Source organism: Prionailurus viverrinus, chromosome E1, assembly GCF_022837055.1.
Source record: "Prionailurus viverrinus isolate Anna chromosome E1, UM_Priviv_1.0, whole genome shotgun sequence".
Lineage (NCBI taxonomy): Eukaryota > Metazoa > Chordata > Mammalia > Carnivora > Felidae > Prionailurus > Prionailurus viverrinus.
Window position 1 is genome coordinate 28,334,642 of NC_062574.1, and position 22,631 is coordinate 28,357,272.

The 22,631-nt window shown below is 50.5% G+C and overlaps 2 protein-coding genes across 4 annotated transcripts in view; one reads left to right on the forward strand and one right to left on the reverse strand.

The window, feature by feature from the left end:
• Positions 1 to 1,466, reverse strand: part of LPO (lactoperoxidase) — a 50,254-nt gene extending 48,788 nt beyond the window's left edge. Inside the window, exon 1 of the mRNA XM_047831842.1 lies at positions 1,226 to 1,466. Within this exon, the coding sequence (XP_047687798.1) occupies positions 1,226 to 1,466 (241 nt within the window). The remainder of the gene's footprint in view (positions 1 to 1,225) is intronic.
• MKS1 (MKS transition zone complex subunit 1) lies at positions 1,452 to 13,923 on the forward strand. Of its 3 annotated transcripts, XM_047833748.1 has the most exons (18): positions 1,452 to 1,544; positions 1,969 to 2,078; positions 3,468 to 3,538; positions 4,205 to 4,360; positions 5,445 to 5,542; positions 5,736 to 5,864; positions 6,128 to 6,232; positions 6,821 to 6,929; positions 7,741 to 7,797; positions 8,852 to 8,894; positions 9,153 to 9,218; positions 10,664 to 10,734; positions 11,053 to 11,122; positions 11,222 to 11,329; positions 12,031 to 12,164; positions 12,694 to 12,776; positions 12,862 to 12,959; positions 13,062 to 13,923. In XM_047833748.1, the coding sequence occupies exons 1-18, from the start codon at positions 1,465 to 1,467 to the stop codon at positions 13,151 to 13,153; spliced, it is 1,680 nt and encodes a 559-aa protein (XP_047689704.1). In that variant the 5' UTR covers positions 1,452 to 1,464; the 3' UTR covers positions 13,154 to 13,923. The 3 variants fall into 3 exon arrangements, with proteins under 3 accessions (XP_047689704.1, XP_047689705.1, XP_047689706.1); XM_047833749.1 differs by lacking the exon at positions 5,445 to 5,542 and having other exon boundaries at positions 1,459 to 1,544; positions 6,171 to 6,232; XM_047833750.1 differs by lacking the exons at positions 1,452 to 1,544; positions 1,969 to 2,078; positions 3,468 to 3,538; positions 5,445 to 5,542 and having other exon boundaries at positions 4,222 to 4,360.
• The last annotated feature ends 8,708 nt before the right edge of the window (positions 13,924 to 22,631 follow it).

Consider the following 22,631-nt stretch of genomic DNA (forward strand, 5'->3'; position numbering starts at 1 on the left):
CAAACTCACAAATTGTGAGATCACGACCTGAGCCAAAGTCAGGCACTTAACCAACTGAGCCACCCAGGTGCCCCAATAAACTAAACTCTTGATGCATCCTCCACCTTTATCATTTGTTGTTCATGTGGCATAGTGTTGTCTATTTACAACTTTAAAAGGAAAAATTAGACCATCTCTTAAGAGCTAGAATTCTGCCTCCAGTTTCATCTGTTGAAATAATTATTTCTCACATTGGAAACTGTGTGCTCTTATGAAATAAAATGGTGGGTGAGAGGCTGCAAGCCAGACTGGAAGGTGTTCAGGCTTCAAAAGACAGACCTGGGCTGGAATCCCAGCTCCTTCACCATTTACTAGAGTTCAACCTTAATAAGCCTTTTAAACCCTGGCCTTCCCTAATGTCATCCTTTAAATGGGAGTAACCCTACTTAAGGGGTTTCTATGAGGATTAGGGACAATGCAAACAAAGCACCCAGGCTGTACTGGATGCTAAATAAATGGTGCTATTATTATGGTTAAGCCCTCGGTGTTACACAACAGCAGCTAGGTTGCCCAGGGCTCCCAAAGCCATATAATCAAACTGGCAAGAGATTGCTGAGTTCAGGGGACAATTGCTTACTCTGTTGGGGGAGTAACAAATGTCAGAGTTCGATAACTGTTGATCTACCTCAAGGTGCCAGAGAGCCATACTCCATATAATGGTGTGTCTTGCTTTGATGGCCAATGAAATATGACTTTCGAATAGCACTTGGTTGGCTTTTCAGGAGGCTAGTGCAATTTCTTAAGATGGTTTAAATATCCGGAACCAACACATTCAGGGGAAAAAACAGTTCAATAATAACAAATATTCCTTCCTTACTGTTAGCTTCCTTGTTCCTTCTTTCTCCGGCTCAGGGAATACCAATTCAAGGACTAATAACTCTTCTGACACTTTTTTTGTTTTCTTCCAAGAATATATTTTCATGTCTGAATAAGTGCCAACGCCTTCCCTGAAAGAATGGGTGCATTCTGAATCACGTTCACCGATTTTCAGGTCAAAGTTTCCGAGCATCAGTGGAAGGCAGTGTGGCGTGATAAGACAAGTCGAGTCGAGGACCCAGGTCACCTGGGTCTGAATCTCCATCACCATTTCGGAATCACCATTCACCATTGTGAAAGGAGTCGATGGTGCTGCCTTAGTTTTCTCACTTGTAAAGGGCACCAAATCCGGTCCTGGGTGTGAACGAGCTTTGTCGCACGTGCATGCGATAAGGTCGCACGCACATGATCCAGAGGTACCGCAACCTGACCGCACCCAATAGCTCCGGCTGGGTCTCGCCAGCTCCGGTCGCTCGCCTGCGGCGCCGTGCCGGGAACCGTAGGTTGCGCGCGCAGCACCTCCATAGCCTCCCAAACCCCGCGTCTCCGTTGCCAGGGGAACTGGGGGCTGTGCGCTTTCCGGCGCTGTCGCGACGAGTCGCAGCTGTCATGGCGGAGACAGTTTGGAGCACTGACACCGGGGAGGCTGTGTATCGCTCCCGGGACCCCGTGCGCAACTTGCGCCTCCGGTAGTCGCATCGTCCCAGAGCCCTGTGCTTTTATGCTCTCAAATAATTCGAGCCTGAACCTCACTTGTTTGCTGAGTGCCCCCTTCCGCTTTCAAGCCTGATCTCTGCCTTTCTGGTCTCCTCGCGTCTCCCTCACTACCCTCAACCCTCTCCACTCACAACTTCCAGACCTATCCAAGCCTTCTCAAGTCTCTGCCCTTCTCAAATTCCTCGGAGCTCTGTGTACCCAATACACTCTCTAATCGGCACTCTTTCCCTTAGGATCCCGGGCCGCGCTCGCGTGCACCCGGCACACCTTGGTAGCCCCGCCCTCTTCTTCCTTTTGCTTCCCCCCGCCCCCCCCCCCCCCCCCATCTTTGCTCTTTGTTCATCTCCAGGTTGTATGTCTTGTAATCAGTATTTCGGGCTTTTCTTTTCCTGACAGAGTCCACCTGCAAAGAATCACATCAAGCAACTTCCTCCGTTACCAGCCTGCTGCCCAGCCTAGGAAGGACCTCATAGACTTGGCCACTTTTAGGCCTCACCCAACTGCCAGTGGGTGTTTGGTGGTGATGCGACCCTTTGGGGATCTTGGGAAGGGCCTGGGGCGGTAGTAACCTTTTAAGATCTAGTAGACCCGGTTCTGTAGTCTAAGAAAAGGCATAGAGAGGTTGAGTTCCTTGCCCACGGTCACACGGTCACACGGCTGGTAAATGTTGAAGCAAGGATTTGATCCCAAGCAGTTTTAATTGCTCCATTATGTTGTGTATGGAAATTGAGTAAGACCTGATTCTTGCCATCAGGAGTTGATCCGAATTGTGGTCAAATGTAGTAAAATAACAAAGATTATACCTTAGATATGTTATGAATCTGCCTAGAAACCTAAATACTGCTTGGGGCATTTTTTTCTAAGAGAAAATATGCCCCAAATTCCTAATATATGTGTATATTATATATACACACAATTTTAAAAACAACTTAAAAAAATTTTTTAATGTTTATTTATTTTTGAGACAGACAGAATGCGAGTGGGTTAGGGGCAGAGAGAGAGGGAGACACAGAATCTGAAGCAGGCTCCAGGCTGTCAGCACAGAATCTGATGCAGGGCTCAAACTCACGAGCTGTGACATCATGACCTGAGCCGAAGTCGGAAGCTCAACTGATTGAGCCACCCAGGCGCCCCTAAAAATAACTTTAAGTTTTACATATATCTATACCACACACACATACACACTATTTAAAAATAATTCTTAATTGGCATCTGCTTGAAAAGGGAACACATTAACATCAACTGGTGTCTTGCAGTTTACCTTATCTTGGAAGCCAGAAGAGTGAGGAAGAGAGGACAGTGTGTTTGTGTTAAATCACTAATCTCTCTGCTTTTGTTGTTTCTGTTCAGATATATTCTTGGGCAAGAGTGGGCTGGTGGGTTGTGAAGCATGTGTCTCTGAAAAAGGCGTACTCAGCTAAGAGTGTATTCAATTTGGTTCTTTAAATACTCACCTTTCCTCCTCTCTTCTGGCACTTGGTCTCTTAAAGATTATAAGGCTTGTGGTTCTAGATATATGGTTTCAGGAATAGTAAAGGTAAAAACACCAGGGTTCCTATCTAGCAAATGTAGACAGTTGGGATTGAGGAAGAGGTATTCAGCCCATATCTAAATTTGACTCCTGACACTGAATTAGATTAAGTAATTCCTGGGAGCCACGACTTCCTTTTATTCAAATTAAAGTAGTAATTAAAACTTCTTGGGTCCTAATCCTGGCTTCTACATATATCCACAGCCTCTCTAACCTTTGTTTAGAGTGAGTGCTTAATAAATCCCCAAACTCCAGCTGGTTTTGTGGCAAATATTAGAGCAGGGACTTCAGTAATAACCAATCACAGAGCAAGAAGTGGTGCTGATTTGACTCAGACGTTTGACTCACTCTGTGGTCTTTGGAGGTGGACACCGCTCAGAGGAAGAGGAAGAGGAAGAGGTCGTGATTGGGTGGCAGGAGAAGCTCTTTAGCCAGGTGAGCCAGTGTCACTTACCTACCTCTACCTGGTCTGCCTCCACCTGGCTGGTAAGAGGGAAAGATTCTTGATACATATTGTCTAATTTCCAGAAAGTTATAGCAGTTTATACATTCCCCTGATGTGTTTAAAGGGCAGTATAACATAGTGACCAACGCTACCCTGTTTTATGATCCTGGGTAAGGCACTGTTCACCTCTGGGTGAAATCTGCCATCTGTAACAGCAAAGTTGGATTAGACCATCCCTCTGGTTCCTTTTAGATCTAATATTCTTGGATCCCCTGCCCTGCATTAATTCAGATAAATGGAAATTGGCTATGAAAACGTCAAATAGCATTAACTCTATAATTAACTTTCTTTTTAATGTTTATTTAGTTTTTGAGGGAGAGAGAGAGACAGAGTGTGAGTGGGGGAAGGGCAGAGAGAGCGGGAGACACAAAATCTGAAGCAGGCTCCAGGTTCTGAGCTGTCAGCACAGAGCCTGATGCAGGGCTTGAACCCACGATCCGCGAGATCATGACCTGAGCTCAAGTCGGTCGCTTAACCAACTGAGCCACTCACGCGCCCCAAGTAGCATTAACTCTATAGAACTGATTTGACTAAACAGTTACAGGGACAAAAGTTTGACATATTCTCAGTACATCTCTGTGTCCTTGTTACCTCAGTTTGAAGTAGATCTGTACCGAAATGAAGCGGCCTGTCAGAGCCCTTTGGATCATCAGTACCGTCAAGAGATCCTGAAGCTGGAGGCTTCGGGTGGCAGGAAGAACCGACGGATTTTTACCTACACTGACTCTGATAGATACACCAATGTGGAGGAGGTATTGTTTTTTTCTGGGGTCCCATGGCTTCCTTCTCCTTTTCCTCCCCTAGCTTCTGGTCTCACTGGGTTCTGTATGTTAAGCCGGAAGCCTGTTAAGGGGCAACAGACAGCCTATGTAGGAACTGCCTCGTGCTGCTGGCAACCAAGCCGGACAGTGGGCACAGTTTTCGGGTGGTGTGGCTGCTCCTTCTCCACCTGCTAGGGGGCCCGGGGAAGCTGGTAGTGTGTCTAGTGATAGGCTTGCAGACTATGGACCCAAGGGAAGCAGCCCCTGGGCTGGACTTCCTCCATTCATCATGAGAGGACACAGGTGGGTGGAGTCCTGAACCATCTAGATAAAACTCATCAGGGGATGCAGCCACAACTCTGAGTCTGTGGGTTTGAAGAGGGATTCAGTACAGCTGTTGGGAGCGGCTTAGTGCCCTTTGCCTGTGCTCACTTACCCTTGTGGACTTGCTTTACGTGTTCATCCCTGTAGGACATGTTCTTTCTTCCCGGGAAACATTAAGCTCCTTGAGAGTGGAGCCTGTATTTTCTGATTTTTTACTATGACCTTGTAGCTCTGCAAGGAGCAGGTATTAAATGAATGTTTTTGAAAGATTGGTGCTTATGTTAGGAAGGCTCTGGGTTGGTAGCATATAAAATTTGGGTTTTCTATTTTAGAAAGGTAAATGACATTACACTTAGTGCTGAATTACCCATGCAAAGGACTTTTCACGCGATACTTTGTATCCCATTTGTCATCTTCCAAGTACCTGGTAATGTCAACAGCTACCAGGCACACTCGCCCAACTTTTAGTTGGTGTGTACTCAGAGATTGCAGACTCCTTTTAATATTATCATAAAGAAACTCATTTCTGAAGGATGATATGCTGCTAAAATCTTGGAGCAAACCAAGGCATGGTAGGAATCTTTTGTGCCATGTTTGTGCTACTGCTCTCCTCCACTGACACATACAGTTGTGAGGTGTGACTGTTAGATTCGGGTCCCAGATGAGGTTTCAGAAGGAAGGCTTGCCTTCGGTACCTGATCCCATGTGGCCCTGACCAGATGGATCACACAGGGCTGCTCTCTTCTCCTAGCACTGTCAGAAAATGACCACCGCAGCCCGGGAGGTGCCATCGTTCTTGGTTGAGCGAATGGCAAATGTCAGGCGGCGACGGCAGGACAGGCGAGGGATGTGAGTGCAAATCTGTATGGGGGAAGGGGTGGGGGGGGGGCTTTGTAGTCCTTCCAGGCCAATATCTGGATACGTTCACCCACTCGAGCTTCCCATTCTGCAGTAGGCCCTCCCTGGGTGTGCTCCCCTAGATTCCTCCTTTAGGCTCCTTAGGAGGTGCTGGGGAAGTGACCCTTCCTGCGGTGTCTCCCAGGGAGGGCGGCATCCTCAAGTCGCGAATTGTCACCTGGGAACCATCAGAAGAATTTGTCAGGAACAACCATGTCATCAACACCCCTCTTCAGACAATGTACATCATGGCAGACCTGGGGCCCTATGGAAAGTGAGTGAAGCCTCTCACCCCCCAGCTCAGATTCTCCTCCTCTTCCCTCACTAACCATCACCTACCCGTTACAGTCATCCTGGGGTATGTGGGAGGGAGGGACTTTTTCCTCTTTTACTTCTTAGTTGTACTCAGAAGAAGGTATTATGACGGTTCTCGCTATAGCCTCTGTCCTCTCGCCTGACGTGGGCTGACTATGTCTACCTCTGTCTGGAGGTGGGACCAGTGGTCCTGAGCCTGGGTGTTGATTTTCTGGTATCTAGGCTTGGCTATAAGAAGTATGAACATGTCCTCTGTACTCTGAAGGTGGACAGCAATGGTGTGATCACAGTAAAACCTGACTTCACCGGCCTCAAAGGACCCTACAGGTGAGGGAAAGAAGAAAGGGAGAGTGGAGACTGGCATTCCTTCCCTTGGCTTCACTTCTGGCCCCTAGTTGAGATTCTGAGAAGTCCTTCATCTTCTCTGATTTCCTTATTCCCAGGCAATGGTTCGTATTCTGTTTTCTGATAGACTCGTAGGATCGTGGGGACCCTGTTCTCAGAAAGTGTGCAGCTATACCAGTTTGAAAGGGATAACTTCGGTGGTGGAGTTAAGTGAAAATAATCCTCGGTGCCACTACATGAAGGGACCGGCCTGAACAGGGCGAGGGGAGCTCAGCCACATCTCCTCCTCTGGGCTGGCTATTCCTGCCTCCATGTCTTACAATAACAGGACAATAAATTAGAAATGACCTAAACCTACCTGTCTGTTTTTTCGGGTGAGAGAACCGGGTGTCAGGGAAGTTGTGCTTTAGGGCTTCCCCGTGACTGTGAGGCAGAAAGGGGCCCCGGACCTATACTCTGTGTCCACTCTGATGCCCTTTCTGCTCTTCCGCTTTGTTTCTCTCTCCTGCTCATCATTTGGCCTTTTTCATCGTTGGTGAGAGTTGGTCTTTTTGTGGTTTGACCTGACAGGATTGAGACCGAGGGGGAGAAGCAGGAGCTGTGGAAGTATACTATCGACAACGTGTCCTCCCTCGCACAGCCGGAGGAAGAGGAGCGGGAGCAACGTGTGTTCAAGGATGTAAGAGTGAGTTCGTTCCGAGCGCGGGGACGAGCCTTGGTGCCCGGGAGCTGAGCCCACGTCCGAGGTTGATGTGCGCAGTTGCAGTCTTTCTTACATGGGAAGCACTGCTGAGTGTCAGCCACAAGTTTTTGATAACATAACATGATAACAATGACTATTTATTTTGAGTGTTCGTCAAGCTTTGCTAGGCCCCTCACATGCTTTATTTCATTTAGACAATACTACAACCCTTTGAGGTGAATACTTTTATTATTACCGTTTTATAAATGAGGAGACTGAGATTGAAAAGCTAAGAAGTCTGCCCAAGGTCATGGGCTTGTAAGTGCAAAAGCCAGGATTTGGTCCCAGACCAGCAGACTCCAGAGCCTCTGTGCTTCACTTTAAAATGTCAGTGACAGTAGTGTTTGGGGCGCCTGGGTGGCTCAGTCAGTTAAGTGTCTGATTCTTCATTTCGGCTCAGGTCATGATCTCGCGGTTGTGAGATCAATCCCCACGTCGGGCTTCACGTTGGATGTGGCGCCTGCTTAAGATTCTTTCTCTCCCTCTCCCTCTCCCTCTGACCCTTCCCCCCCGCCCCTGTTCATGTGCATCCTCTCTCTCTCTCTCTCTCTCTCTCTCTCTCTCTCTGTGTCTCTCTCTCGTCTCTCTCTCTCAAAAAATTTAATTTAAAAGTCAGTGGCTTGGATGCTTAGGCCTCCAGCTCTCTGCGGCATTTCCTGCCACAGCTTCTTTTCTCCCACCCATTCAGACCTGACCCATGGCCTGGCTGGGGCTGCATCTTTAGTTTTCATGTGGTTTGTTTCCTCAGCTCTACGGCCGCCACAAGGAATATCTCAGCAGCCTGGTGGGCACTGACTTTGAGATGGTGAGTAGCGTGGCTGCCCGCAGCACCACGAGCTGGGTTTGGCCAGGGCATTCGGACTGTGGCTGAGTAATAGCACGTTTCTTAAAGGACATATTCTTTATGCCAGAAGGAAGTCAGAGGATAGCATGTAGAGCACAGTTCTTGTTACGTGTTTTGAAATACAGCATATTGACAGAACCATTAATGAAAAAGAAAATGTCAGGGAAAAGGTTCTAAAAGGGCACACGTGCTATGGATTGCTTTCTCTGGGGTGGGGGTTGGGTGGTGAGAGGGGTACGTCAGGAATGTTTATTTTGCATTCCCTAAACTTAGTAGTTTTACGTTTTTATCAGTGGTTAACACATGCAGGTGTTCCTTTATAATTGTTTTTAAAAATAAATGTAGGGATGAAAAATGTCTTCCTCATTCTTCATGTGGATATTTTTCCTAAGATGCCCCATGGAGAGGGAAGGGGAATCATTTCTGTTTGTCAAATAATTTAGCTCTTAAACAACCAAAACAAAATAGTTTATGTCAGTCATTCTGTGGTCCTGTTCTTTGTCTTCTTTATTCCGGGAGTTCCATTCCTAGGTCAGGAAACAAGCACAGGATTACCCAGCAGTCTCCCTCTCTCCCCAAACCAATTCGTTATTTTTATATTGCATTAACAGTAGACGGGCAGTGTTAAAAAGTTAGATAAGAAAACACAAGTAATTAAAAAAGTGAACTCCCTCCTTCCTTGACCAGGCGTCGAAAGGGAACAGGGGTGTCCTGCTGCGCCCCCCAACCCTGTATGGCGAAGGGCGGCGGTTGTTGCTTCCCTTGGCTATTCCTGTAAACTCTCCATACTTCATTGCCCTCCTCACCCTTTAAATTATGTGCTTTCTTTTCTGTTACAAATTTTAGAAATGAAGGAAACCGATCTGTGGAGTGGCAGGGTAGGGAGGAAGCGCAATAGTGACGCACCCAGATCTGGCGGCCAGTGTCAGGTCTTCCTGGGGTTCGTGGACGGGCTGGAGGAGAAGTGCTGACTCCCCCAGATGCCCTGATCTTTTCCCGCTTCTCTCCACCTTAGACTGCCCCAGGTGCCCTCCGGCTGTTTGTAAACGGAGAGGTAGGTAAGTGCCTTGCCAGACAGAGATCCCTTGATGCTTGGGCAGGGGCCCCGTAGAGCTGCGAAGTAGCTCCTATGGCCGCAGTGGACGCGCCAGGTTGTCTGTACTACTTGGGAAACTCAGTCCTGAGTCTTTCCTGGAAACGCAGAGAGTTCCTGGCCCTCCAGGGACTTGCTTCCTGACGTGTGGAGGCCTTTCAGGACTGAGTTGGGTGCTAAGGGTGATAGGAGAATGAGCTGAAATCATTTCTTGTTTTCTTAGTTTCAGCCCAAGGCTACGAGTATGACAATCTCTATGTGCACTTCTTTGTGGAATTGCCAACCACTAGTAAGTAATTTTCATAAGTCTCTTTTATACCCATTCTGACAATTTTCTAGAGGAATTCACTCAGGCCTCCTTCCCACCTTTTTTCAAAGAAATAGTTATTGTCTTTTTCAAAGTCATAGATCACTTCCAAGTTGTCATATCCTGTGGTGACCTCTGTGCACTCACCCTACATGACCTCTCAGAAGCTCGTGGCCCAGCTTGCATTTACTCACTGAAACTCCTTTAGGCTTCTGGCTCCACACTTCTCTCTTCTTTCTTGTAGGTGGCTCGTCAGTCCCCTTGGTTGTTTGCTCATCTGTTGGTCTTAAAGCATTAGAGTGTCCATGGCTGGGCCTGGGCCTTCTGTTACTCTCTCTTTACAGCCTCTCTAGGTGGTCCCATCCATCCATGACTTGTAATGGCGTCTCAGACCCCCCAGATTTCTCTCTAGCCTTGGCCTTTCCCCCGAGCTCCAGGCTCATATCCAGCTACCTCTTTGTCATTTCTGCTTAGCATGACCCAGAGGACTCTTGATTCTCCTTCCTGCATCAAACCTGCCTTCATGGTCTTCCCCCATCTTAGGGAAAGAGTCCCTTCCCTAAGGGACATGGCAATGTCATTTACTTAGTTGCTGGTGCCGAAAACCCAGGAGACACCCTGAATTCCTCACTTTCTCTAGCTCCTTGCAGCCCGTCATTCCACCAGCAGTTTCTGTCGGCTTTGTCTTCAAAAGATGTCCTGAACATCTGCTCTCTCGAGCACCCTAGACCAAGCCACCTGCATCTCTCATCTTCTGCCGTGGCCAATGCATTAACTTTCTTACTTACCCTGCTGCTTCCTTTGCACCTCATTTGCCACAGGCGCCACAGCCACATGGCTTTGAAAATGGAAGCTAGCTGTGTCTCTCTTCGGCTTTAAAGCCCAACAGCTTCCCCTCCCACTTAGTGTAAGAACCAAGCTCCAGAGCCTGAATGAGCTGGCCCCTGCCTATCTCCCCCTCACAGAATTCCAGTCAGACTTTCTGTTCTTGAACGTGCCAAGTTCATTTCCACCTTAGGGCCTATTGGGGATCATTTCCTTTGTCTGAAAACCTTTCTGTCTATCTTTGCACGAATGGTTCTTCCGAGTTTAGGTCTCAGCCAAAGTGTCACCTCTGAGAGGTCCTCCCTCACCATCCAGTCTAAATGAGCCTGTTTTATTTTTAGTAGAGCATCTGTCACTACCCAATAGCCTCTTGTTGGCTGGTTTGTTGTGTTTCCCCTGCCAACTGGAATGTCAGTTCCATGAGAGACAGGGATCTTTTCTCTCCCCAGTGATGGGTCATAGCACATAGGAGACACTCAGTAAATGTTAAGTGAATGACTGAGTGTGTGAGTGAATGAACCGATAAAGGAACTTTGTCTTTTTCTCAACCACTTGCCTTCCTCCCAGGTCAACTGACTGTATATATGCCCCTTGGCTTTCAGATTGGTCAAGCCCAGCATTCCAGCAGCTCTCAGGAATAACACAGACCTGTGCCACCAAATCCCTGGGAATGGTATGGAAAACAAGAGGGGTATCTGGAGGGGAACGGGACTCCGAAGATTATCAGGACTGGGGAGGATTCAGAGTTGGCTCTGGCCCTTCTCTGTGGGCTCTGTAGGGCTGCCTGGTCCAAGGGCTCCCTCTCTGTCTTTCTGTGGATGGTAGCAGCCTGTATTTGGGCGTCCCCTCCCCTCTCAGCCTCTTATTTCCTATCTTGGGTGAGAGTTTTTCCCTTGTGAAGGTATGTCATCGGCCACAGAGAGAACAAGTTCCCGTTGAGGCCTAGCCTATCCCATGACACCGAGTATAAAATAAAACTTCTCTTTTTTAGGATAAGGTGGCTTACTTCTCCTACCCATTCACATTTGAGGCCTCCTTCCTCCATGAAGACGAATCTGCTGGTGAGTAGCTCAGTAGATCCTGGGCCCGGCATCTCCTCTGGTGGTACCCTCTCGTGGTGAAGGCCTCCTGTGACCTGCTGCTTCTCTCATGTCTCCCAGATGCTCTCCCAGAGTGGCCTGTGCTCTACTGTGAGGTCCTCTCACTGGACTTCTGGCAGAGGTATCGCGTGGAAGGCTACGGGGCTGTGGTGCTGCCCGCCACCCCAGGTGACCTCTTGTCCCTGCCCTCCACGTGGCCTCTGTGCCCCAGCTCCTAGGAGCGAGACTGACACTTCCAAAAGATTCCATCACTTCCAGTGAGAAGTAGGGACGGTTAGGAATTAGACGCATTTAACTTGCAAGATTCCTTGCTCGTTTTGAGGAATTTCCCCCGCTCTGTTAGAGACAACTGAGTGAAATTGCAACTAACCGCAAAGTAGGGCAGCCTGAGCATCTGTGGCGTCCGCTCCGAGCTCCGCTGATTTGACTCGCGGCCTTGAGGGACTGGCTCAGGCAGGGTGGGCTCTCGGCACACATGTATGGGATGGATCAGCATTCATTTTGAAGTAATAGCCACTGTCTTCTGTTGTCAGGCATTGCACTAAGCGCGTCTCGTTTCATTCTGCCGACCTCTCTGTGAGGTCACTATACCGTTGTATACCATGTGTAGGCGCTATACCATTTCTGTTTTACCAGTGAGGAGGACGGAGATCATGGGGGTTAAGAAACTTGACCTGGGTATGCAAGTAACAACTGGCAGAGCTTTTAATTTCTAGCTGATTGATTTCCAAACAGGTGCCCCAAGCCCCCATGATAACCTTCACCAGAGGTCAGGTGTTTTCGTGGTTGGTAGGCCTGTGTCATTGCTGGGGGTCAGTGAGAGACCACATGCCCTTTCTGGCTGTGGCCCCATTGTCCTTTCTGCATAGGCTCTCACACCCTGACAGTCTCCACGTGGAGACCCATGGAACTTGGCACAGTGGCTGAGCTGAGGAGGTTTTTCATTGGCGGCTCTCTGGAACTGGAGGACCTCTCCTACGTGCGGATACCGGGAACCTTCAAGGTCACTTTTGTCTCTAGGCAGACTTCATGCTGGGAGCTTAGGTTCCTGTCTCTTCTGGAGAAGGTGGGATCAGGGTTAAGGCCCCTTAATTGCATCATTATTACTTAGTCCCTTCCTGCCTGTGGTTTAAGCTGGAGGTCATGGCCACATCTTGAACCAGGTACAGACATAGGAGATCCTAGGAAATCTCCTATCCTAGGAGATCTCTGGAAATGAGTATACTCAGAGATTCCCCTGGTCCCGTCAGAGTTACTGGCCCCTCCTTCCAGCCCATCACGGAGGCTTCAGTAATCGAAGGTGGGGAGGATTGGCAGGCCGCTTATAAGGCTGCTATTCTCCAGGGAGGTTGGAATGTCCCCTCATTTACAGTTGGGAGCCCAGTGTTAGCCTTGAGATGATGGAGTCTGGGTGCTGGAATGAGGTTTCCCCATTCTCTCCGAGAATGGGGGTAAGGATGGGGGTGAGGCCAGCGTGCTCCTGGGATCTAGAAGCCACAGAAGCCTGACGCTGTCTTAACTGCACACCACAGGGAGAGCGTCTGAGCCGCTTTGGGTTCCGCACTGAGACCACAGGCAGCGTCACCTTCCGCCTGCACTGTCTGCAGCAATCCAGGTGAGTAACCCTGGCCTCTGCCTCGGGGAGCCTTACCCCTGAGGGCCGGAGAGCAGCTGTGGCCATGTGGTGGGTTTGTGTGCAGGGCCTTCATGGAGTCCAGTTTCCTCCGGAAAAGGATGCAGAGTGTGCTGGACCGTCTGGAGGGATTCAGCCAGCAGAGTTCCGTTCACAGTGTGCTTGGTAGGTCTCCCTGCCCCCCCGCAGCCGGCCACTCAGCACCAGCAGCAGCCACGCTCCTCCCCACAGCGTGGCAGCTGACTGCTATACTTGCTCCCCTCGCAGAGGCCTTCTGTCGCGCCCGGCGCCGCATGCAGGAGGCCCGAGAAAGCCTTCCCCAGGACCTGGTGAGCCCTTCGGGAACCATGGCGTCCTAGCTCACTGCTGCACTGGCCCCTGGGCAAGAGGACAAGATGCGTGATGGCTAACGCTGGTGTCCCCCTACCTTCGTCCTTCTGACTGGTGACCCCATTGACCTGCCGAGAACCAGAAGAGCTGAGAAAATCCCAGGCCGGTGCCTCTGCCTGGTCTTCAGCAGGGTCTCCTCCCTGCTGCGAAGCAATAAAGCTGGAGACCCTATGGTCCCCCTCTTCATATTTCATTTACTGCAAGTGGGAGTCACCCCAAGGCAGACTTATTGGTTTAGTTCCGTTTGGGGTGACCCCACAGTTAGCTCAGTCCTCAACACAGCCTCTTTTCTGGCTTGTCTCACTGTCTCCCAGCGGAGAGCCGCAGGCAACTCCTGGTCTGCAGCCTGCATTACGGATGGAGGTTCAAGGCGCACCGGGGCGGCTCGGTTGGTCGGTTCAGTGTCTGACTCTTCATCTCTCACCTCAGGTCTTGGTCTCACAGTCGTGGGTTCGAGCCCCGCATTGGGCTCTGTGCTGGGCGTGAAGCCTACTTAAATTAAAAAAATGTAAAAAGAACAATGGAGGCTAAAGAAAGGTGAGAGATATCTTGAATTCCCGGCCCGAGAGCCTCAGCCTCCTCTTTCCAGGGTAGCCTGGGCTTGCTGCTTGGGCTTGTTGTGTTTGGAGATACAACTTATTTCTGGAGTAAATGAAGGCTAAAGGCAGTGCCCAGTCCTTTCTGCTAGCTGGGTAGTACCTTTATTGTGTTTTCTTGTACATAAAACTTTGTATATTGACTGAGGTGTCGGCTGGTTTTCTGCTCAGGTTGCTGGCGTGGCCAAGGTGTTCTCCTGAATCTTCCCCTTTTCTGCCCTTTCCTATCCATAGTGTCTCTTTTGGTTCTCTTATGTGAGCCCGCAGGAGAGCCTTAGGGGTTAGTGCCACCAGTGTCCTGGCTGTGCTCCTTCTAGACATTTGGAGCAAAGCCCAAATGTCATGCCCTCCCCAGCCTAACTCAGAAACCAGCTCCTGCCCCCCAGCCGTCCTTTATTGGTACGAGCAGAGCGTGCTGCCCAGCCTGCAGGCTCCAGCAGAGGGTTTGGGATGGCCAGGACCAGGTGTGGGGTGGCCTGCAGCCACGGGCAGGTGTGGGGGACAGGCTGGGAAATAGAAAAAAGAAGCTGGAAATCATTCAGATGACTCTTCCTGCCTGGGCCTCAAGACCTCCTTTCACCCAGAGCTGATGCCTGACCTTCTACCTAAGAGGTTCCCAAGGTGGGAGGGTTCACTGCTGCTGGGAGCCCCAGCCGTGACTCCCAGCCACAGAACCAGCCCTGAGCCATAGCCAGCAAAAGCGTCAGCAGGCGTGCTTGCTCCGGGGGAGAAGGTAGCCTTGTGGTCTTCCCTATGTGATCCTGTGTCCGAGGCTGCAGACGTGGAATGGGCTCCTGCGGAAGCAGCACAAGTGAGCCAGTGTGGAACTTGCTGGGTGTCCAGACATGGAGCTGTGTCGGGGTGTTGATGACTAGGCTGGGGTTGATTCGACACTTCCCAATTGCCCCCCAAAGTCCTGAGCCTTGGATTAACAGTCCAGAAACTAGCATACCGGGAAGCCACTAGGGAAGAGTACCCTGTCTCTAGTGACAAGTTTTGTTGTCTCTGCTGAGAGGCCTAAAGGGTCTCAGCCATCTGGTCCAGGGAAGGATGTGGAAGCCTGGCCCCACCCAGAGCTGTTGGAGGAGGGCCCCCCCCCCCCCCTTACCTGCAGAGTCCTCATTAGCCTTGCCAGGCTGACAGATCCAACCTGGGGATGCGGTGCAGCTTACAAAGCCCTGGGGGTAAGTGTTGGCCCTGAAGATGTCCCTCGAAATGGTGGGGATACCAGTATGGTCATACACAATTCCAGACCAGGAAATCTGGCCCAGGGCCTCGTGTGTTAGGGAGGAATTAACAGGACGGGCACCCATTGCATGCCAGGTGCTTCACATCATTTCATTCACTTCTCCAGAATTCCTGCGAAATAGGTATTATTCCCATCTTATAGACGAAGAAACAGGTTCAGCGGTCAAGTAAATTGCCCAGTATAAATGCACAGTAATTTAGCGGCCAGGACTCGATTTGAACCCAGGTAGATACCAAATCCAAATAAGTCAAGTGTTTAACCATAAGTTTAGGAAGGAAACCAGATTTAGCCCTTTCTGTCCATGTTTTCTGGGATCCACTAGCCAGGAAGAGTGAGGCTGACCAGTCAATCTCATGGGTTAAAGGTGCCCGTAGCTCAGGCAATATCAGCCTTGCCTGGCCCACTGTCTCTCTCCCTCTGACCAGTCTCTCCCCAGAGGAGCCTCCTGGTCTTGGACCCTGTGAACTTGGAAAAAAAATGAATCTAAAAAAGGCACTTTCCCCCTTGCTGAGACTTGAAATGCTAGTGCTTTTCTGCCCTGCCTCTGGGGCTGGTCTCTTTAGGGTAGGGTCACTTACCTGTCACCATTTCAGGCTCTTGTGAACTGGTTTTCAAAAAGAGAAACCAGAAGAGGCCCCACTTGGGCCCCTGGCGAAAGAGGCTCTGCAATGGCCCCAATCCAGACATCAGTATTGTCAGGTGTCCCATACAGATTCAGGAGCTTCCTTGCCAAATCCGGGTTTTGCAGCACCTGGCTAAGCTGTGCCAGATTCCGGGGCTGGGAAAGCCCACAGAAGCGCCTCCGAGCGTTGTGCCCTGTAGGGAAAGGGGCAGAAGCGGATTCAGTCTGACTTCCCTTTAGCTTCTACTTCTCCACAGTTTCTCCTGAGAGAGCTTTGTGATCCGGAAATGTTAGGCAGGACAAGATCCCTGCTGACAGAAGAGGCCCGAACCTTCCAAATGTCGAACCACTGCGCTCTAATTTTCAAAGCAAGTAGACAACCAGGCTTTGTGAGTGTGTCCTAACATAAGAAGCTGCAGTAATCCAACACTCATAACCACAGGGATGTGATTTATTGGGCTCAGGAACATCAATTAGGTGCAAATAAGATAGGACCTAGAACATAAAAGACTCTTAATCAGGTTTGTAGCAGGAATGAGTGAAGAAGTAAATAAGTGAACAAACCAAGAAATGAAATGTGGCTAATCTACTCAGAAAAGGAACACATGCTATGATTCCGTTTACATGAAAGACCCAAAATAGGCAATTCTGTAAAGATAGAAAGATGATCAGTGATTGTCAGGGGCTGGAGTAGGGACGGGGAGGGACTGTTATTATAAGGTTTCTCTGTGAGTGATGAAAATGTTCTGACATTAGCAGCGGAGATCAATGGGCCAAAGACCTTAACAGGCAAAACAAAAACAAAAACAAAACAAAAACAACAATGCACAACTCTAAATTTACTGGTCATTGATAAAGTCATTGAATCATATATTTCATATGGGTGATTTTTGGGATGTGCTAATTATGTATCGATAAAGTTGCTTTAAAATTTGTTTTCAGCTGCTCAGAAATTTCCAAAGACCAGCCATACTGATTTCTCTGCTATTAGGATCCCACAATAGAACCAAGCCCGATGATGGGGTGGGGACCAGCAAGATACAAGAGAGGTTTGGCCCAATCTTGAAGAAATGCTTGCCCAATATTGTCCATTGAACTACAACTCACAAACACCACCTTCCAGCTGAGCAAAGGAAAATGATGCAATGTTTTCCTCACTAAGCACAGTTATGTGATCATCTCTTCTGATCCTCACAATACCTTTGTGAGGCATTTTGTAATCTCCATTGTATCAATGGATATTTGCTTGAGCAACTGTGACTTTTAAAACAATTTTATGGGGGTGCTTGGGTGCTTCAGTTGGTTAAGCATCCAACATCGGCTCAGGTCATGATCTCGTGGTTCGTGAGTTCGAGCCCCGGGTCGGGCTCTGTGCTAACAGCTCAGAGCCTGGAATCTGTTTCAGATTCTGTGTCTCCCTCTCTCTCTCTGCCCCTTCGCCCCACTCACATTCTCTCTCTTTCTCTCAAAAGTAAATAAACATTTTTAAAAAATTTAAAAATGAATGTTTTTAACATTTATTTATCTCATTTTGAGAGACAGAGACAGAGCACAAGTGTGGGAGGGGCAGAGAGAGGGAGACACAGAATCCGAAGCAGGCTCCAGGCTCTGAACTGTGAGCACAGAGCCCTACGCGGGGCTCGAATCCAGGAATCATGAGATCATGACCTGAGCCGAAATCAGATGCCTGACCAACTGAGCCACCCAGGCGCCCCCAACTGTGACTTTTTTAAGGTCACTCCACCATTAAGTGGAGTTCATACAAGATCTTCCAATTCCAGGTTTGGTGTTTGGAATGGAGGAGACTGTCAGAGCTAGTATCTGGAGAATATTTCTGGGACAGCTTGGAGGAAAGGGTATGGGGGGTGGGGGCACAAAAACTGCGTGGCCCTTCGGTGGGGGCTGGGGGCTAGCAATCTCAGCTCTCCATCAGGGTGCGCCCACAGCTCTTTAGTCGTCAATAGCACCCGCGTGTAACTCAGGTTCCTGGGTGCCTGCTGTGTGCCCGCCAAGTGCTGTGTTAGGTGCAGTAGAGACTGCCCCCACTCCGTCATACACGGCCAAAGATTAGCCAAAGCAGATGGGGCTTTGGGTTGCATTTGGACAAAAAAGTAGGGAGTTCAGAGGAGGGAGAGGGGAGCAAAGCCTTCCCCTAACATTGTAGCTTAAACAAGGGGAAGAAAGAAATTTTGAACTTGATTCAAATTTTACTACTTCCTAGTTATGTGGCCTTCAGAAAATTACTAGATATCTTTGAGCTTATTTCCTCATCTATAAAAATGGCTGTAATTGTTGCTTCTCAAGGTCATTAGCAGAACTAAATGATTAATATCCATGAAAATTCCTAGCAGAGTAGCCTACGTTTTCTTCTTTTCTGGGATGAGTTTTTCTTCTTTCCTGGGATTCTTGTGTCGTCACAAAACAGCCGAGGCTGTCTTAATTTTACTCCAACTGTTCCTGCCTCGGAGGCTCTTGGCCTTTCTGCACTTAGAGCAGGAGTCAGTTTCTGTATCCCTGGAACCTGAGTCTTCCTCCTTGGAGCTCGCCTGGGTAAGTGGGGAATGGAGCTGTTCTTCCCCGCCCTTTGGATCTACTGTTTTCTCTACCCCGAAATTCCTGAACTGCTTCGTCCACTCCTGTGTCCAAGTCCTGGCCGTGCTGTGAATCTACAGCCAGAGGCCGTACAGTGGCTGAAGATAGGACAGGATGGCAAAAGGCTGGTCCCAGGGATGCTTTACCACATCAAGCGTGGCCTCGCATGCTTCTCGACCACAGCACATCGCCTAGACAGTGGCAGTCAGAAAGCATGCACCAACGGTCTTCTCCGAAACCCGCTCACCACCAGCAGCAGCAACCCGAGGCCAAAGCCTGGGAGGAGGGACGGGCAGCCCCCCTGACCCGGGAGGCCGCGGTGTGGTCCCGGCTGCGTTGCGTGTCGAGAGCCACCAGGTCCAGCCCGATCCTCTTCACTTGACAAAAGAGCCGTCCCGCAGCTCGTCCACTCACACGGAATCTTGAGGGTTCAGCGTGGCAGGGGTGGCCATGAGGCCTGGGATGATGGGGTTGATGCCACCTGGTGGTGGGGAACGTGAACAGCACACACTGGATCAGCCTCTGGGGAGCCCTGGGGTCATCGCGTGACGCCAAGCTAGCTCAGAGCTGGACAAGCTGGTCGCTTGTATTCTATAATGTTTGTATCCGGAAACAAAGGCCTGGGTAGACTCGAAGTGTGCTGGGGCTGGCAGAGAAAGTAGTGACCCCCACTTCTTAAAGAAGGAGCAGAAGACAAGCTCCTGTGAGGCCCGCAAGCGGCCAGTCTGACATGAGTCTCTTCCCCTTTTTGGAAATCCTCTGATCCCTGAGGGGATGGGATGCCCAGGACCTAGGGTCTTGGTGGCACCCGCCTTGTTTTCACTGCCCTGGGGAGATGATTAGCAGGGGCCTGAGCAGCAGCCTGGCCTCCCAGCACTAAGCTTGGCCCCACCCCCACTCCCATCTGCTCTTAAAACTTGGTCACCTTCATGCACGATTCGCCAGCTGGCAAAGAAGCTAGTCCTAAGAGGGACACATGAGTTGGGTGCTGAGGCACGGTACTGGCTGTCCAAGCGAAACATGAAGGGCTGGAGCATGGTGTGACCAAAGCAGAAGGCCAGGGTGAAGACACTGGCCGCACGACGGTCCACATTGGAGCAAGACCCCCGGTAGGGCCCCAGGGTTTTCTCCGCGGGGGGGAGCCTGGGCCTCGCCCAGAACCAGGGGCAGAAAGTCTCAGTAGGTGATGATCTACAAGAGAAGACCGGAGGAACATAACCTTAGAGGCCGCCCACCCCATCCCCTTGCCTTTGGACAAAACTTCCGCTTTCCAAAGGGCTGCTTAGACATATTAATTCCTTATTGCCATCATGTCAAAAGTGGAAATGTTTCCCATTGGCTGGTGAAGCTCCTGAAGCCCAGATAGCTGGATGACAAGGACGGTGTCACACACAGCCAGTTAGTGGCAGAGTTTGGGGTACAGGTGGGATCTCGGGTACACTCTCAACCACCCAGACCTAGCTGATTTGAGGCACTTCCCCAAAGGATGCATTAGGGGAAGTGGGAGCCACTCCCTCAAATGGTGTCTCAGGCCAGATTGTCTTCTCAGGGATGCTGGGACCCAGGACTCCCCACGTGGACGGTGGCCTCCACGGTCTTCCGGGCCTCCTGGCGCAGGGTGTCTCCACTCCACGGGGGAATCAGGCGTCTCAGCTGCATAGTCCGCCGGGTGTGCTCCTGCATAAACAGGGTATGCATTGCTGCCAGTTTGGGGGTTTCAGATGGTCGACAGTCCCCTTGAAAACCCCGAGTTCAGAGTCACCACAGCCCTTCCCAGAGAAGCCAGAGAAGTGTCTTTCTGCTGAAGCAGGCAGAGCTCTGGGGGCTAGAAAGAGGTGGTAGAACTATGTGACCTGGGCCAGGCTCCCCGCCCTGGCCAGACCTCCGTCTCCTCAACTGTGCTATGAACTTCCTCACTGACTGCCACCCTCCGCTCCAGCACAATGGGTCAGGAGCAGGGGGACTGTGGGTCTCAGATCCCAGTTACTGGAACAGATTCAGGCAGGGTGGGAAAGCATGGAGCAGCTTCTGGACTCGGGCCTGAGGATTCTATTCTGTAAGTAAACGAGACCACGGCTGGCCGAGGGACCCAGATGACTCTGGGAACCTTGGCCTTGGGACTGTGAACCCACCCATCCCATGAACTGTATCCATCGGCACATTCACTGCCGAGGGCTGGACCTTTCCCCAGCTGTGCGCTTGGTGTCAGACCGCTCTCCCCAGGGGGCCCCGGGGAAAGGGAACGAGAGGCCTGTTCCTGCAGCCACAGCTTCTCCTAGAGGCCAGGAAGGAAAGCAAATTCCTGAAGGTGGGCCTTACACACAGTCATCCGCTGCCTTTGAACTAAACCTTTTGTACAAGGTCTTTAATGTACGCTTCAGTAGGCTGCTTGGGGCTGACCTGCCGGGGAGCAGGGGACGCACAGGGAGGGGTTGGTGAGGAGGTAGGGGTCATCACACAGGTTGTCGAAGGGGAGCCGGGCCCAGCCATTGTCACTGAAGCAGGTGCTGATGGCCAGCAGCCCCGGGTGATTGGTCTGGTTGCAGAGCTGCAGGGCGAGGGAGACCTCTCTGCCATACACCATGCTGGCATCTGAGAAGGAAGCGAGCGCACTGAGCGGGTTTTGGACTTGGTTCCTGTTTGGGGGGCATGAGGGCGCTGAACGGAAGAAGGGGATCCAGTCACTCTGGTCCCTGATGCGGGGGTCACTGGGTGGGATCTCAGGTGGAAGCGGAGCCACTGACACGGGGGCCCCTGAAGAGCAAGCTCACTCCTCTTGATCATCCCGCACCTGCATCAAAACCTTGCGCGAAAATCCCCTCCTCTAGGAAGCCCTCCCTGACTCACCCAGACTAGTGCTGCTCGCAGTACTAGTCAGGTCAGTCTGAGCAGCCTTAGCACTTTGTATCGTAGAGTCATGAAAGGTTAGGAACAGGTGAGGCCTTAGATCCCCATTTTACCAATGGGGAAATTGAGGCTCAGAGAGGGGTAGTGACAACTACTCAGCAGGAGAGGAAGGATTAGTTCTCTTGACATTTAGGCCTGTGCTTCTTTTATTCCATTTTATTCGACATTTCCTAAGCACGCTTATGCCTGGTGCTTTGGAGACTACGAAGTTCAACAAAACCCAGCACACGTTGCAGGAAGCTGGCGTTCAGTGAAAACAGATGCACGCATAGAGACGTAACTCTAAATTGAGACACTATTTGCTATGCTTGATCTAAAAGCCAAAAGCAAAAGGTGTGATAGGAAAATATGGGAAGATTCTCCCAAGGAGGTGCTCCCGAACCAGAGCCAGAGGAAGGGGTGAGATTGCAACAGGGAGGAGCCAGCCAGGAGCCCTCACACGTCATGCCCCAAGAATGTTGCCGAATGTGGGAGTGTATACATATGTGTTCCCCCACCGCCCGCCCCAGATTCCCAGAGAGGCTCTGCTCCCTGGAATCCATCCTTTCTTCTCTAGTGTTCCACACCACCCTTGCCTCTCAGCCTGAAGGATAGTGCCCTGCTCACACATGATCTCCCAGGTGAGAGATACAGGGCCCTTGGGCCACTTCAGGAAAGAGAGAAGGGCAAGAGCTAAGGGAACCTACAGGCTCTCAAAAACAGCAGCCCAGAATCTTGCCCTCAAACACGCACAGAACTGAGGGTCTGTCCCGGGCCATGCTTCCTGCCTTGGTCTGATACTCAAACATCATAGACAGCTCTTAAGGAGGGCACAGTAGTCTTCCAGCTCAGGGCCTGGGGTGGGGGCCACATTTGGGGCCTGGGGGACTGGCTGGGGGTAACTTGATGGGGAAGCAGGGGGGCAACTGGGTGCAGGTCCTCTCACAGTTGACCCCCACAGTGAAGGCCACTCTAGCTGGGGGCTCAGGGGTGAGGTCCAAGTCGTGGTCAATGAACTGGCCCCACTGCAGGGTCAGGCCCCGGTGGGAGGTCAGCCTCTCACTGGAGAAGAGCACAATCTGGTTCGAGATGGCCCAGACCCAGTGTGGAGATAGGTCAGTGTGGGTTGTGGGCTCCTGGACCCCACAAAATGTTGGGGTCACCCTGGGACTCAGGGGCAGCAGACTGCTCCTGCAGGAGTTAACACAGTGTCTCCTCTTCTCCCACCCTCCCTTCCCATCCCCACCTGCGGTGTGGCTGTCATTTGGAGAAGGATGGTCTCTGGTGTGGCCCTGAGGATTCCAGGAGTAGAGAAGGGGAGAAGCCAGGTTGGCTGGCTGAGACCCCAAGAGCATTTCCAAAGAGGTAAATAGATCAAATTGATAGATCAATTTATGGACCAATGGATGCCTAGATGACAGGACTGACAGATAGATGCCTAGTTGGTAAGTGATGGATAATAAATACAGAGAGAATTGAATAGATGGAAGAAGAATTGATAA